Here is a 17,858-nt window from a genome sequence, read left to right on the forward strand (position 1 = left end):
TACGTCCCACTATGAAAACTTCATCTTTTTTATGACTTTTAATTTCTTCTCTATTTGAATGTGTAAATATCGCTCTGATGCACGAATGCTTATTACAAAAAAAAAAGTGTTTGCCCGAGTACTGCGGTGTCTAAAATGGTCTAATATTTAATGTCAGATTGGTTGTCTAATTCTTATGAAATTTCTGAGTTTACAGCCTAAAAATTTATCAGATATTGTCACAAACTATATTTTTATTGCTTTTCTTTTGCAGGTTGTTAATGAGGTCTTATATTGAACCAACAGCAAATCAGTTTAATATTTTGTCTGTATTAATAAAGATGTTAAATATCTAACTGTGATCATGGCTCGTCTATTCATAATTTAAAGTTTGCAGTCGTTTTGTGAAGAGCTAGATTTGGTGTCATTATTTAACCTCTGACCAGTTTATATCAGACTTTCAGGCGTAGAATAAATAGTACCTCATGTTTTTCTATCACTTTATTTGTGGGATAGTTACTGCTGTGAATATTTATCATAGTTTTACATCTGTCGAGTTGCAGTTTGTGAAGATAAATTGACAAATAAAAGGAAAACTATAGGAAGTAGTTCTAAAACAGCACTGACAATTTTCTGACCGTTTAAACAATCTTTTAACAAAATAAATTTGTTATGTCAGGTCGTAATTATTTTATATGGATTTTGGACCGAGTTTACGATATGGTTGCTAGGTAACAGTGCTGCAACCAGGAAGTACAATTATAAACGTCATCAAAATGGTCAAACTGAGGAGGAATCATGGATGGGAGGAATAGGCAACATTTTTAAATCTTAAATAGGCCTACAATATAATTATGTTCACTATGTAAGACAAAGCTTAGAATACACTACAGAAGATGTGATGGTCCAATCTGTGCATAATGACATAATTTACTAATACATATATTTGTATACAATTGTAGTAAGATAGAAGTGGAAGAGAAGGGGGAGTTTATCATTCCTGTCTGCAAAACATGGCCACGAGGGGGAGCCATTTCGATCATTGGCTGTTGTCAACTAAAGACATTCTTGATCGAGAATAAAACTGGCTCGATTAGTGGAGTCAAAGGGGCTGTGGCACTGGTAAAAGTTATTAAAATAGGTAACAAGTATTTATTATGTAAAAATGGCAGAATAAACTCACAATTCACTGCCAAATCCCAGAAAAACATGAATAAACATAAATAACAATAATCGTATCAACTAAGAGACCAATGACTATTATCTAGACAATTAACAAAGTGACTAAACTCTCACAGCTCAACAAGTGAGAGTGCAAAAGTATTGATAATCTTTAAGAGCTTTGCCGTTCCAGCAGCTCCTTATTCTTCATAACCTCAGACAAGTTACTTTAAATAACATCCCACTTTATGATCAAGACCTCACATTCTGATTTGATCCCATTTTTTGTATCCCATTTACCCACAAACATTCTCTCTGCTCTGTATAGTGGAGGCATTAATTTATCTCGTAGGTACATAGATGACGGGATTATATGACTTTTATTGAATAGACACAGGCCGAATGATAACGCGAGGTGCACTGCTGTGTAGATATCATCTTTGTGAAGTCTGAAAAGATACTTCAGCGTTCATGTGGGCGTCTCTACAGTTTGCCAAGATGAAGATACGATCGGCCGAAAGGCTTGTACACAGAATACAGTACCTACATTTCTTGGCTGATTCTGACTCAATTATTACAGATGTCGTGAGATTTTAAAGTGCATATGACAGATTCTGATATTTCTCTTAGTTTGGTGGAATAAAACCTGGTGGTAAATATGCATCACAGTTTTACAGCAGTGAGGTTGCAGTTTGTCTAGAAAATTGTAAACATAAAAGTTTAGAATTACAGGAAGTAGCGCAGAGTTCTGAAAAGGAATCCCTTTGTGATGTCATCAATACGCGACAGCCTTCCAGAATGCAGGGACAATTTGATAGCAATGAACACGTTTTTCTGACAGTTGAAACCATCATTTAACACAATAAAGATGTTATCGTTGTGTAATCTACATGGATTTTGGCACTTGTTTACAATATGGTTGCTAGGTAACATCTGTTGAATTACCTCAACCTATGTCTCATCTGATGCGCATGCCCAACCAGGAAGTAACATTATAAACATCCATTAAAATGTTCAAACTGGAAGGGGAAATAGGATAAATATTTGGTAAATCATAACTATAATCATGTTAGTTACGTTTTAGTGAAATGTGCAGTCTAACCTGTCATTCACGCACAGAATCCTCTGCTGGGGGGGATTGTAACAGTGTTGGATCAATGACTTTTGACAGAGCTTAACTGAGCAAAAAACTAGATTCTTGAAAATGTATGGGCCGTTTTGCTTTTCAATTGTCTTAGAGAGACTGCTCCCAACACAAACGAGTATATACAGAAGGATATTATCGTCCTCCCGCTAAAATTAAACCTAAAATGTATCACTTAAAACTGCATGAACCAGGATTGAGGTCCCTTGTTCGACCCGGTGCACTCAGTAGTTGCACGTAAACCCCACATAAGCACATATTAGTACACACGTCTGCGTAAATATACTTTAGATGTGCGTAAATATACTTTAGATGTGCACGACCATCTCAAACGGGCCCTATTGTCATTCACCACCAGCACCTGTGTGTATCTCTGCATTACACATCACAATCTTTCAATCCACTTCCCCCTAGACAGGCAGCCGCAGTCCCGGCCTCCAGAGGGACATATTGGCCCTTGACCAGGCCCCCCTCCCCTGCGCAGACAGCAAACAATGCATTAGCCCAGGGCCCGATTAGCACAGCGCGGGCCCCTGTAAGCCCCATGTAAACGGGCCGGGGACATCTCCCAGTGTGAGGCCGTGTAGCTCCTTCCCACAGTAAACAAAGCATTACACACCACTGTCAATGATAGTGGCCCCGCTGGGGGACGAGCGTGGCATGTCATTAGCTGCAATATTTGTTCTACAATTTCCTATTTCTGTGGGGTTCCCATGACAACTGGTTCAACTGTGACTTTATATTTATAACTTTTATTTAGCCGATTTTAGTTTCCAATACATTAAAAGTAACAATGACAGAAGCTTACTTAAACATGCGCAGTTATGGCAGTAAACTTATCCATCTATGTACACAATACCAGGCCCAGTTACTGTTAAGATCTGCGGAGAGGCAAGTGGAATCGCTGTAAGATTTCAGGCTTTTCAAGGTATTTTTTTTACCAAAACACCTGTAATGAAATTAATGTCAAATTGTTATTTATTGTTCTATCTCATATAATCATAGAATATATATTTTATTGAATGCTTGACTTTGCTTGAAGATTGCAATGTATGTTAGGCTGTCTCAAACTTTCATTCATTTATCTTTTCCCCTTTGATTTTCTGACGCTTGTTTCTAGTGACTTTGGGCCTTAGGGGGGATACTCCCAGGCCCCTGTCTGGGTTGACACAGAGCCACAGACAAACATTCACTCTCACATTCACTAGAATGTGTCTGGCTCAGGAATCGAACCCATGAACCAGAAAAATGAAGATGGTTTGCAGAGTTCAGATTGAGATGCAAACATCCGTTGTCTTAAACTGTGGTCATAAATGTTTGCATTTCGATCTGATCTCTGCAAAACCATCTTCATTGTTTATGTGGGTTTATTTTGTCGGGACAGTGCATGTTAATGAACACACATTATGTACATGCTGTAAATGCACTAGAGTTTGGCCATGGGCATTTGCTCCATCTTTGGGTGTGTGAAGTGTCTTGCCCAGGGACGCCCTGGGGACTGTACTGGGCTGAGGGGTTTTTTAGACTGCCATCCTTCAGTTGGTGGAAGAGATAGTTGTTGAGGTCAGGCTCTCAAAGTGGTAAGGCATAGTCCAGTAACTCCAATGGTAAAAGAAAGAAAGAAAAAAGAAAATAAGGTAATGAGCCTTTTAATTATAGAGTCTTATTGTTCAAAGACACTTTTGCTTATTTTTTCCTTGGTGAGAAATAATAAGTGTCCTTTATTTTGAATGTCCGCCTAAAAGGACCCTGCACAACATTAATAATAGTTTGTACTTTTTATTTGTATTTTACACATGTGTAACTACCATATTATTGCTGCTGTGTCTGTCCCATAAGCTCAGCCTTATAAATAAAGCTGTTAGCATGCAGCTGTGCAGCTGGCATTTGAAAGACCATGAATGTAAATGAGACGAGCAGGGGGCAGTCTGCCCCACAACCAAACACAGAGCAACACAGCAGCTTTAAGTGAAACAAAATATTTTATTTTTCAAACATAAACTCATTCATATTACAGTATGTACAATTTCAAAATATATCATCTCAGCATTTGATGGTCAAATTACAACTCACTCAAATCCAGATAAAAAAAATAGAAAAAAAGTGCTTTGAAGGTGAGGGAGCAGGGCTTGTATGTTAAACTCCCATTAAATAAAAGTACTCTCAGTGTTTAAATATAACCACACTCAAACCATAGGAAGTGTTCATTGTGAGCCCATTCTCTCATACTATGGACACATGGTCCATTGTACACGCACACCTCTCTACAATCATGTTGGGGAACTCTGCCACTTCGATCTCAGTGTAGTCGCCCTTCTTGACCAGGTACATTATGGGCAGAGGTGCGCTCTCCGACACGGTGCAGCGCCTCTCCCCATAACCATAGTTACGTTTGGGCTGTTTGCAGCCCCCTGTGCACCTGAAGGCCTGGTATCCTGCAGGCTCAATGATCCAGTACTGGGTCCAGGTCAGCGCCCGGAAGTTGACAAAGTACTGTTCCCGGCAGCATGTGTCTTTGTTCTGGTGGACATCACAGTCTCCACGAGAACTGCAGGAGGGGAAAATATACATATTGTTAGGTGGCATGTCAATAAAGCTGACTTCAGTAGTTGCATACATATCTATCACCATATGTAAATTCACATACATTTGACACATTAAGCATAAGTTGCTTATCCCTATTTTAAAAATGGAGTCAGATGATGAAAGATGTGTTATCATTTCATTCATATATTATAATCCACCACTTTCAGCCTGCTGGTTTCATAGGATAAGTGTGACTCTTACCCGTACTCTTCCAGGTTCAGCGTGTACAGGATGAGCTCAGGTTTTCCCAAGGTGTTGTCCGTCTGCTCTTGGGTGGTAAAGCGCACACTCTTGGCCACCTCTGCCGCGTAGCCGCCAGGTCTCTCGCCCTCGATCCACACCTCCAGGTGCATAGGTGTCTTCTGCTGCGTTTTGGACCAATAGTGGACGGCCTGAGTCACATCAAAGCTCTTCCATCCGGTCTCGTGAATGGGAATCAGTCTGTGAACGCACCAAAGTCGTTAATTAGATGCCGTTTCAACAACCTCAAGATGAATTTGGTTGATATTGACATGGTCCTTACCGAGAGTCGACCAGAGAGGTGCGGTTGGCGCCGTTGGGCAGCACCTCCACCCAGTAGACGCTGACCCGCGCGTTACTGGCCGCGCGGTGGTGTTTGCGCTCCGCCGTGAAGCGCTTGTGGAAGGCGGCGCGCTGGTACAACTTGAGCTCTGCCATGGTCACTTCACTGTTGTCGGGGATCCTGGCCTCCATATCAAACACCATGCGATGCCGTGTCGTGTCAGAATACACATACTCCCCAGAGATATCTATGTGAGGAAAGTACAGCTTAGACATGCGCGCGCAGTAAAAGAATCATTCAGCATAAGGATGAAACATGATCACAGAAATAAGAGTTTACCTGCATTGCCAGGGATGCCCTTCAGGATGCCCGCCAAACTGGGCAAAGATCTCCTCCTCCTGCTGTGGTGTTTCTTCAGAATAGCCATGTACTTATTCTTAATATGTGGCGGGATGACAAGGTTCTCCAAATCTCTCTTTTGAATCCTGGGAACTTGATCCAACCCCAGTTTGTCCAGCAGTGCGTTTTTCATATCCTCGTGCGAAAAGGCCGCGGTCACTTCAAAGACCACGACGCACAGGAAACAAATCCGGAGCAAATCCATGTTCATCCCAGAGTCTGGAGTGCGATAAGAAAGAGTGGCAGTTGCACAGTAGCACAGTAGTTCCACAGTGGCCCCTGACACTTCGCAGGCCCTTATATCGTCAGGGCCCTCCCAGTCGTTCACACCCTGTGGAAGGGGAGGGGGCTGGGCCGCTTATCAGAACAAAGGTGCGAGCATACAGCCCCTCAACAGGACATCTTTAAGTGGACATACTTCAAACACAAGACAATTAGGGTCCACGCTATCTGCGATTCAAGAGGTGTGTAGTAGGCTACTAAAACTAGACTTGCTGTTTTGGGCTATTGGGAGTCTTACATGGAACTTAATAGAGTAAACACACGTGTGGAGTTGTGTATTCCTTATTTCAACCAATGTTTGGAGTCCATCTCTGGTGGTCTTCATTTTGCACGATGCACCGCTCGCTCTTTCACGCACGAGAGCTGCGTAATTATGAGCATATCTTTCACCAATTGACAGCCATCATAATTGCATTTCAAAAGCTGTATTTACATCCCATTAACAGGGCATGATATTGCTGGTCATCGTAATTAATTGAAATACGATAATCACAGTTTCAAATACAACTAACTTCACGTTTGGCCTTTACAACGAGTATAACATCTATACCAGAAGCAAAAGTGTGTATATATATATATATATATATATATATATATATATATATATATATATATATATATATATATATATATATATATATATATATACTCTCCTATGAGCACGCAAACGTGACATTCATATTCATTGACAACATAATTTGACCATGTTATTGGTTGGCTGGAAAACAGAAAACAACCAGTGTATTATTGATCATCACCAGACTTAGACAGACTTTATGGACCCACAAGGGAAATGACTTGGACACAGTAGCTCACACTTCACTGTCTGGTGAAGTCTGCATTAATAGTCGCTCTTCTAATATTAGTTACTGTGTCTGTGGTGCAGTCTAGCCTGCTTCAGTCTGATTAATCCATCTGCAGAAACGGTGCAGTCTCGTCTAATTAACCTGTGACTGTGGAGAGGGTCTGGCAGTCATCTGTCATCTGCTCTTCCTGTGTGCTCCTTGAGTCTGTCTGACATCTCTGAGCAAACGCTCCCAATACACAAGCTCAGACCGCTGCTTCTAATGTTTGTGTGACAAAAAAGGCAAGGCAAATCCTCGCAATGGAATCAGATAATCACCACCCTGTGAAGAGCCTGGCCCAATCCACATCTGAGCCCCTCCTCCCCCAACCTTTTCCTTCAGACCCGGATTAACTGTCTGTTTGGCTAATAATTCTAATCTGATGGACAATGGTTTGGAATAAACATTTCATGTTGGAGTCCTTCTGATAGACTGGACTGGACTCTCGGACACGGCCAGAGAAGAGCCGTGTGTCGTGTCACAGACTGTGTCCAGACTGACATTGTGCGGTGGAATGTGTCGCTCAATGTGGGACAGAGGGCAGAGCAGAGGACGGCAGGTTCACAGGGTCAGGACTGTCTGGAGCACATATGCACCTCAGTTTACAGAGGCAATCCACAAAGAGACACTGCACTTCATGATGCAGGTTGAACTCTCTGGAAGAGACGAGACCGACTGCAGCAACTCTGTTGATACAAATAAATATCAAAATAGACATTAACACTGCATCTGTTTGGACTAATAAGGTCCCAAGACATGTCACTCCAGCTCCTAGATTTAAGGCTTGACTGTATTACACATGCCTTTTGTATAAAAATACAAGATGTCTGTAAAAAGGGCCAATTCATAAATTACAATGGGGTAAACCTGAGGGCCACATATTTGGCCAATACAGTGAGTCATTCAGATGGATGCCTCACATTCCTTTGTTCTCATGTCAGCTCTGTATCAATGTGATGTAAGTGAGGCTAGAGTCGTGCAATTACATACAGTTGCAGAGAAGTATATTTGGGCCAGTTTTTTGAACACTTTTGATTTACAAATACATGTGGGTTATTTGAGATTGTGTTAGTGAAATAACATCTAACAGTGCTCACTAATTAACAGGTTGCATCCATTAAGACGATCTTTAATAACTTCAGTCTGACAGATTATGTGTGGATTAGCACACACCAAATATATTGTTTAGGTTAAGGTTTTGGTGATATACTGAAGGTAGAGCACTGCCAGGGCCTTTGAAGGCAGGAGCATTCTGATCTGGCCGTATGTGTCGCGCCACGACACTGTCTAGTCTCACTGAACCTTCAACTACATGTGGCTCACATTACAGACCCTAATTCGCGAAAAAAATATGTTCTTTGTGTGACATTTCTCAGTGTCTTTCTTCCTTCCCAATGCCAATCAAAGCCAACTCCGCCAGTTCAAAGTGCATGTGAAGCTCCAAGGTGCTATTTCTTTTCAACCAAGGGCCAATACAAGCTCTACAATCAACAAGGCAGGTGTTAATTAACATCCAAATCATTTGCATTCAAAAGCGCCCCAATTTAGAGCTCATTCCCTTCAATTTGTGAAACATGAAATCACCTTGCTCTGTTTGAAAAAGGCCCGCTTCAAACCTAGATGCGAATATGATCAAGCCGCTGCACCAAAGTATAAAACGAGCCTTGGAAACCTGCGGCCAGAGAACGTGCAGTGCGCCACCTGCGTCAGAGCCAATATTGATCTAATGTTGGTGGCCACACGTCTCCATTATGCTTTTCCTGATCCCGCGTTAGCTTTATGCCAAATATTTGCGCGCTCTGTTGCAGTTTGCAAGTTAAAGGCCCTTTACACACGGCAGACGGAAGGAACACATGCGCAGAGACAAGACTCCAATAATCATCACGTAAAGCGCTAGACCTGCGCAAAGTCCTAGGACAATGAGGGCAAGTGGCCGGAGAACGGGCTGCACTGGCCCGGGACAGGACAGTCTAATTACATTTACAATCAGAGCGTATACACAGCCTTTAATGCAGTGTGATGTGACAAATGGGACCAGACGTGATTATAAGAGACGGATAAATAAATGTGCAGATGAACTTTTAATTGATCAATCTGGGACAGTAGCCAATTTACTTGATTGTGTCTATATAAATTATACTCTAGCCTTGTACAACCAGAGCAGAGTTCTCAGGGGCTGTGGCAGGTCGGTGATATAAACCCAGGAATGAAGGTGATAGACGTTGAACATTGTAGTGAGGCGCCACGGACGCAAGAGGGAACCATTATTTAACTATGACTTATGTCCACTCTGAGGACAGATATAAACACAGAATTGTATTCAATACTGTTGATCATTTCGTTGGGTGATTAGAAAATGTGCATACACTTTCTGCTCAGATTACTAGACGAGTAAAGTATTTTAATGCAGAGTCCACCTGTAAACATACATCACAAGACTTAAGTTTGTGTATTTACTTTAATGGCATATAATCCTCAACCAATGTGAAATACAAATGCATTTATTTTAATAATGATATGCAACAATATAATTATGTATAATTAGAAGGCTGTGTTACTGCTGCAACACATCAAATGTATTTACCTATATAACTGCATAATTGCAAAATAATCACACAAATAAATACTCATATACATCCGGCCCCTGGATAAAAAGTGGATGGATGCATAAATACTTTTATTTAAATATAATATTGAATTCCTCTGCATACAATCATTAGTTTCAACCTGTACTAAGCCAATGGTCCACTTATTCAGGTTTATTGGGACTGGAACAGAATGTGCACTGGGGAGTTATTTTACCATATAATTACACAATGGATGTTGTAACATTTAGATTTTTTCCAGTTCATACATTTTAATTCCTTGTTAACATTCATTATGAGGTGTGGCAGAAAAAAAATTCTACAACATGTTATTGTTGTTGTAAAAGAATGGAGTAAAAATAAATATATAAATAGAATTTCCTTACAGAAATATACTGTATTTATTGTGAATCATTTGTTTTCCCTGGTCTCTTCCCTCCCCCTCACGCCCATTACCTCATAAAGAGCTTCAAACTTCAAACAGCCTGAGCCAGAGCCAGAGTCCTGAATGAAATGGTTTGGGATGGTTCCTCTGATGTCCCGTCCACTCAACAGCTCATCCACTGCAGACGTGCAGCTCTAAGAGGCTCTTTGAACCCCGCCTTTTAACCTATAGACATTTAAGAAAATATAATGATGACTAATGAGGATTAGAGAGAATGTAAGACTGATGGGCAATTACGGGAATGCAATGAACTAAAGAGTCATGTTTTGTGAAACTTGATATCAAACTAAAATAGTTTTCCAATATTTTTTACCTGAAGTGGTGTTTGGTTTCTCTGGACACTTCTAAGCCCAGTAACATCAGACATGTTGTTGTGGATGTTAATCAAACATCTTCAGAAAAGGCTGTGGGCTCAGCACGAGGACTCATGAAAACAATATATGGTAAATATATAGTCAAATGTAAAAAAAAAATAATGTTAAGATTTCCATTAAGAGTGGTATAACGCTCTAAAAGATAAACAAATCTAATTCAAGATTTATTAACAAAAGCAAGATGATTTTTACACATAATGAACCACATACAAAACAAAACAAGGCTGTAATAAGTTTTGGATGCTGAGAAAACTTTTGATTCTCTTAACTGGCCTTATTTATTAAAAGTGCTGCAGAAAATGACTCAATAATAAAAACTAAATATTGGGGCTCTTTACAACAGTCCAACATCAAGGATTAAAATTAACGGTCACTTGACACAAATAATATCTTAAAGTTTTTGACAAAGCCAGAGATTTTCATACCTAATATTTTGCTTTTCCTTGATAATATTGGCCCTATGCCTGGCTACAAATTAAACATTCAAAAAACTGAAATTCTATCTTGCTGGCGACCCCCTTTTAGAAATACTTTTAGAAATACCTACCATTTAAATGGAAAAGAGAAACCTTCAAATACCGAGGTCAGGTTCTCCATAAAGACATACAGACTAAAACTATACTCCCCTTTTTTTCCTCCATAAAGAAAGACGTTGAAAAATGTAACTTTATTCCATATTTAAGGCTGAGTCTAACGATTGAAACTATAAAATTAGTGTTTTGCCCAGATTGCTCTATTTATTCCAGATTCTGCCAATTTCCACACCCAACCGGCTGTTTGATGATGAATAAAACAATCACAAGGCATGGAAAAAAACAAACTTGTATCCGATTCAAAACTGTCCAACTACCAAAAGTAAGTAAGTACGACACATGGATGCAACATCTGGAGGAAGTGGAGATCCCTGGGTTAAGCTTATGACATGGAAAAAGCTAATCAAAACATATGAACTAAACAAAGATGTTAAAATCTTATGATTTTATGATTCAAGGTTTCCTACCAAATAGAACTGACCGGAGATTTAAGGACTGGATATCAAAAAAGTATTCATATATTTGACCAGCTTGTAAAGGAAGATTAAATATGCTCTGATATGTTGAAGGAATCGTTTGGCTTGGAGAAACAGGACTTTCATAGATTTTAACAATAAGGAGTTATTATTATCAAGAAATAAAACAAAGCAACACCTATTACAACCCTATGACTGAAATATTTATAAAGGCATATAAATCAACTCTCGAGGTGAAAAATATCTAAATTATATAAATGCATTAATAATCTGGACAGCCACTCTACTAAATATATAAAAACAGAGGGCAATTTTGTATTGACGGACGACGAATCAGAAAATATGTGTACTTCACAATGGAGGACCACAAAATCACATGTTTGGAAAGAATGTGTCTATTTTGGACGTAAGATTCAACCTTCTTTTCATTGGATGCCACACCTTCATCATTTTCTTCATCTTCTTTTTATTTATTTTTTATATTAATTTTGTTGTTGTTTTATGTTCAGAATGAAATCCGTCAACTTGCTTCTCTCTGTTTGTGTTGTAGTTTTTTCTTTAATTCCATGCCCTACATTGAGTGAGTGCTTGACAATACACAATAAAAAATAAACAATTTTAGGCTACGTGAGTAATTAGTATATTCAGATACGATTACCAATGACCAGTAGAGGGCGCCATTTCATCAAATATACCCACTCAACTAGATCTTCTCATGATTGACGGACTCAAAATGTGTCAGTGTTACTTTAGTGTTACTAAGATGGTAATAGACAAGTAGAAGAGAACAATATAGACAAGTAGAAGAGAACAATAAGTAGTTGAGGAGTTGTATTAAATAATTACATCAGGAATTATCTCATCATTTGAACAATGAACACATGGTTTGATGGACAAAACTTGTTGGGACAGTCAAGACCACAGACTTTTACTTTACAAACAGAGATTACGAGATTTTTTATTTGTTCCCCTGAACCATCTTGCTCTTAAAACATAAAAAAAAAAAATATTGGTAATTTATCGATCTGTCTGTTACATGTGTAAACAAAATCGAAAAAGGCATGGCGATTATGCTGCAGTTTTGCATGAAAAATATCTAATAATGTAGACTATGATAAGCTAAAGGTATTCCCTCTAATCAGTCTACTTCCTGTTTTGGGGATAAAGATTGACTCACTGTAGCGTTGTCCACAATGAAAGATTGAGATTGAGTCATTATTATGTCTTCCTTCACCCACTGAAGAGTCAGAATAAAGAGTTGAATTATCTTGCTCTTCCTTAGGCTTATAATGTGAATAAATATCTTCCGGAACAAGATTTTCGGACCACTTACTGTAAATAAGAGTCTGTATTTTTTCTATTATTCCTACATTTCTATTAGATTCTATTATTAGTCTTTTTTGATTCAGTAACGCTGCTGCCTAAAAGGTCTTTTGGCATTGTGTTTTAGAGCATGTAGCCTTAAGTCAGAAAACAATGATCAAAATACGATAACGATCATTTAAATGGTCAAGTCTGATGAAAACTTCAGTGCATGTTCTGGTTATCACTCACCCCTGGCCCCTGGCCCTGGCCCCTGGCCCTACCCAAACTGTGTTGATTGTGCTGACTTGTGCTGTCGGTATCATTATTGTATACTTTGAAAAATAAATAATATAATACTTGTTTTTATTGTTCCAACAGCCTTCAATGGACAGGTGTTGAAAATGAAACTAAACTTGAAACAATGCATCTGATTCCTCCAATTAAATGACCAATTAAATGACCATATCAAATAAATGGATAAATAAATAAATCAATGAGTGACACTATTTAGGCTCTATGCTCTCTATGTCTAATGAACCCACATAGCTTCACTTCAAAAGTCTAGTGTTTTCTAAACCAACACCTGTCTCTTTAGGTCCAGAGCAAAGTGACCTCCTCCTCCTCTTCCTCCTCATCCTCTTCCTCCTCCTCCTCCTCCTTCTCCCGCAGCACCAGCAGCGGCCCGGGCCTGACCATGGGCCTGACAGACACAGCCCGCAGTTTCCATTCACAACACGGTGAGCCCCCCCCGGCCCGCAGCAGATGCTGTGACGGGCGCCATGATGATGATGAGCTGGGATTTTGCCTGCAGCATTCACCAGAGACTCTACAACACAGAGATCACAGAGTTAGACACGGGAGAACAAAGATGGCGGAGTGCAGCGCATGCGTTTAGGGGTAGATTGTTTTATTGTTTTTATATAGCCTTTAAAAACATTAAGGGAAATACAGAGGTGTACAAAGGGATATACAAAGGGATATATACAAAGGGAATGTATGCATCACCAAGATATAGGCCTACTGTTTTCTTCTAAAAATGTATTTGTATTTATTCTCCCACCTTAGTTGAAAATGCATAATTTATTTTTTAAAAGTGCACCTCCTTCCCCACTAAAATATTATCTGGCCAAAAATCAATAATTTAGCCAATCAATATAGGCCTATAAATAAAGATGTAGTTCTTTTTTCCTTTGGTAAATGGATTTGTTTTATATATTTCTATGATAAAATAATTTCACACAACACCTGATGTCTGGCCAAGTATTGTCAATTAAAAAAATAATCAGATTAGTTTTCTATTCATGTAGGCCGAACATGTAAACGTGTGCTTCTGAAAAGAGAGCAGGCTTAAAGACAAAGGGTTAAGTGCAGCTCACCTACATTTGATTCTTGTCCAATAACCCGAGCCTTCAAGAGGCCCTGCCTCTTCACTCTTCACCAGATGTAATCACACCCATAAACTGTGTTTGTACTAACATCCAATAGAAATACCAAGATGGAAAGAAGAAAATGTAGGTGCTAAGAACACCAGCAGCCACACAAATACTTTAAATTTTGTGTACACACTAAGTTTTTATCTTATGGTAAATTCAAATTGTTTTTCTTTAATACATGCCTCATTTGATTTGACACATCTTTTATAATTGTTAGTTGTTGTATGTTGCACTGAATCACCAAAGCAAAACATTTTCTGATTCTGAATAGTATCAGCACTGCACCAAAAAGCCAGGCAGTTTTTCCTGTTTACTGATTAACTGAATGTTGTCTAGTTGGCTAAAGTACAATGTAGACACTCTTGGGGGCCCTCTGGTGCCTTTGAGGCCCTAAACCGTTGCTTAGCCCTGCCAATGCCAACACATCAACAGTGTGATTGTGGGCTATCCATGGGTTTCAGAGTGGTGAAAATATAGCGCTGTTGCCTATTAACACTTAAAACTAAATATTATATCATATAAATGGGCAAAAATCATCAAACATCTCCCAAAAGCCATTCTACCAAATAAATAAATAATATGTTGTTTTATTGTTAATTATCCAGGCCTACATATTTAAAAATGGGCCGTTTGTCTTTCCTCAGCTGGTGTCATGACGTGTTCATATCTGTCTGAACATTGATTTGGTCTTTTCATCAATCTTTCATTCATATTTTTCCCATCCATGTCCCAGAATCCCGCGCGCGGCCGCGAGCCCCGGTCCGCGCCGTGATCTCTCCCTGTGCAGAGTCTCTGAACTCTGAAGGCAAAAGAGACACGGGCGAGAGCGTCCGACCGGCGGGGGAGGAACAGGAGAGAGGACACGGGGACTTTAGGCTGCGTCCCGTCTTTGGAATAAGCTCGAGGACTTGATAAAGCAGCATTTCCCCTCCGCGCTTCACGAACTCTTGCGTAACGAAAAACCCGCATGTTGACGTGCTCCTTGGAAAAAAAAAAAAAAAAAAACAACACAAAAAAAACTATCCTACAAACTCCAGACTGTTGGTTTGCGGCGGACGGCGAGAATGGGATTTAAAAAGCAGTAACAAGGATCTATTTTTTTTTTTCTGTGTCAAAGCCGAGAGGAGCGGTGCGTGTTTTGGGGGGACGGGCTCATATTCACGCCGCGACACGGGCGCAAACGGACGCAATAATGTGTTCGAGAGGCGATAAAAAGTGACGTTTAATGCCGCCGCCGCCGCGCTGTTGGCTAGCTCCGATGCTAATGCTAACAGGCTGCTAACTAAGCCTGTGTCGCCCTTCATTCCTGGAGCAGAGGAGGGGCGCTGCTGCTGCTGCTTCTGCTGCTGCTGCCGGGGCTTTGTAAGCACTGCAGATCTGCCCCGCGTTTCGCCTTTCGTCTCGCTGCAAGAATGGAAAACGCCACTCATCCACGAAAACGACTCACGGTGCTTTGAATTACCCGTTTTAGGACTATTTCCACGTAGAGAAGAGCGGAAAAACTGCAAAACAACCCCCCCGCTTCTCAAACTGGTCCGGGGCAGGCGGCTTGGGGGTCTCGGACGATGACCACCACTTCTTCTACTTTTTCTTCCTTCTCGTCGGGGTTAACGCAATGGGAAAGTGTCGTAGTTTGATTCCATGTAAGAACAATAACGCAAACGCTATGTGGGATTAGCCGCAGCGTGTCCAAACTTTTTTCTTTCCCCTTTTTTTTGTCTTCCAGGACGAGTTGGGGGAGCTTGAACGCGGCTCTGCACTGAGAACTACAAGGCCCTGGAGCAGCAGCAGCTCGCATCGGCCATTCCTCACCACAGACATACATATTTATATTTTTTTAAATTGCTAATCCTTTTATAATACGTTCCACCAAGAGGGAATAACAATGTCTGGAGAGGTGCGTTTGAAAAAGCTGGAAAAGCTCATGTTGGACGGGCCAGTTCAGTCCAGTGGCCATTGCCTGAGTGTGGAGACATTGCTGGATATCCTGGTGTGCCTCTACGATGAGTGCAACAACTCCCCACTCAGAAGAGAGAAGAACATCCTGGAGTTTTTGGATTGGGGTAAGATTAAACACACTTTATTTGGCTGTTTTTGGAGACGTGTTTGTGCTGTTGAAGGCGTTGAAATGCTTTGTAATGGTAGCCCCCCTCCTCTTCCCCCCTAACACATTCCTTTTATAGTAGCAGTGGGGCTCACTCAGGCCTCTTGTCAAGCCTTTTCCTAAAAACTGTATCAAAGAAAGAAGAAATGTGCTACTTTTATAGGTTATGGGGAACATCACAGACAGGAGCAGAGGTGGATAGGTGCACGGGACATGGCTGCAGTGAAAGGAAAGCGTAGACAGGCCCGCTCAAAAGTTTGATTTGAAGCCAGGAAAGCTCTCAGAAGCATGTCCTGCTGCCTTTTTTTTGAGTCCACGCACTTTCTCACGTAACACACAACATTCTGCCCTACTCTTCAGCCCTGCTTTGAATACCTCGGGTTTGTTTTCCTTGTCCTGGGTGTGTGCGTAGGTTAAAAGGCTCGTTGATAACCCAGCTATATCCGCTTATTCTGATACAGCCTCGAAATGAAACTCGAGGCAATCGTTCAATCTCTATACCTCTGATTAACCTGTTACTAGGAACTTCTGCCACTTTGTTTGAATGCAAAGGTAAGGTAGGACCACACATGCACATACACTAACAGCCCTGCCATTGGTGCAACTGCAAGCGCCCGTGACATCCAGGGTTTGGTTTGTGCACGAAGCAGGAATGTGAACAACTCACCTTTTTTCCCCCCCCTGTTCTGACGCAGAGGCCCAGCTCGCTGCCGGAGCATGCCTACTCGGCCCGGCTGTCTGTTTAAAAAAAAACCCACAGAGGAGACGAGTATTGGGGCGAATTAATAATGGAGCGGGATATGAAACGGGGAAAAGCAGACGAAGTGTGCCAGGACATTCTTGGGTAACAGTTTTTGACTGAAGTGCAATCTTGAATATAAATATCTGTCTGTTTATCAATGCAGCCCTTCCTCTTTAATCTTGGCTGTCAACCCTTGGGAACGAGTCGGCGCTTGAAGTTTGTTGTTCTTCGCTTCTAATCCCTTTGATTCATCATGACACATGGTTTAAGTCGGGTTGTCTTGTAGAAGTGGGATATTAAATGATGAGACTATATTTACATTGTATTGTACCTAAAAGTGCCACCTTTTTGTTTTAGTCGCAGTGTCGGAAGAAAACCTTATAAAGTGGTCAAAATATTGAATAGGCTTTTATAGTGTAATTATAGTTTCTGTTTGGAGCATTGTCCATTCAGTCCTCGATCACTGTTGCAGGTGGTAAGTTACATGTGTAGACCATAGCCACAGCTGCCCTGGGGCTGGTCTAAGTGTTGGTCTACAGTCTGCACAAACATCTATTACTCACAGTCAAAGCACTACTTACTAAACGAGGTGAACAAAGTGTTTTGCACAAGGAAATTAAAAGTATCCGTTTTCAAAAGTGAGATTTGAACCATCAGCCTTCCAATTGTTGAGCGGCTGTTTTAAATATGACTTGATAAATGTCCTTTTAATGTATTACCACTGCTCTAGAAGGTGACCAGCTTTATGAAATCAAAAGGAACACACAGAAAGACATTGTACATAGTGCTGAAGATTTCTTCCGGCTTAATTTTGTCCCTCTTTGTCCAAATTTAAAAGTTAAATTTGTCCACATTTAGATTTAGTCTGAATGTGATCATCTCAATTTTTGGCATGTCAATTATTATGTCGGCCCAGTCCTTGATGGTCGGTTGAGTGTGTGC

General features: G+C 40.5%; 2 protein-coding genes across 2 annotated transcripts in view; one reads left to right on the forward strand and one right to left on the reverse strand.

Annotated features, from left to right (window-relative positions):
• Window positions 1-4,293: 4,293 nt before the first annotated feature.
• Window positions 4,294-6,227, reverse strand: lft1 (lefty1). The gene is made up of 4 exons (XM_072451682.1): window positions 5,733-6,227; window positions 5,394-5,640; window positions 5,072-5,311; window positions 4,294-4,832 (listed from the first exon to the last, which is right to left on the reverse strand). Exons 1-4 carry the CDS (start codon window positions 6,001-6,003, stop codon window positions 4,508-4,510), a joined length of 1,083 nt encoding a protein of 360 aa, XP_072307783.1. The 5' UTR covers window positions 6,004-6,227; the 3' UTR covers window positions 4,294-4,507.
• Window positions 6,228-15,650: 9,423 nt separating this feature from the next.
• LOC140363039 (serine/threonine-protein kinase MRCK alpha-like) overlaps window positions 15,651-17,858 on the forward strand; it is a 53,545-nt gene continuing 51,337 nt past the window's right edge. Inside the window, exon 1 of the mRNA XM_072449358.1 lies at window positions 15,651-16,133. Within this exon, the coding sequence (XP_072305459.1) occupies window positions 15,956-16,133 (178 nt within the window). The 5' untranslated portion in view covers window positions 15,651-15,955. The remainder of the gene's footprint in view (window positions 16,134-17,858) is intronic.

This window comes from Eucyclogobius newberryi, unplaced genomic scaffold, assembly GCF_026437365.1.
Source record: "Eucyclogobius newberryi isolate DKJ021-1_F unplaced genomic scaffold, fEucNew1.0.hap1 SCAF_1, whole genome shotgun sequence".
Lineage (NCBI taxonomy): Eukaryota > Metazoa > Chordata > Actinopteri > Gobiiformes > Gobiidae > Eucyclogobius > Eucyclogobius newberryi.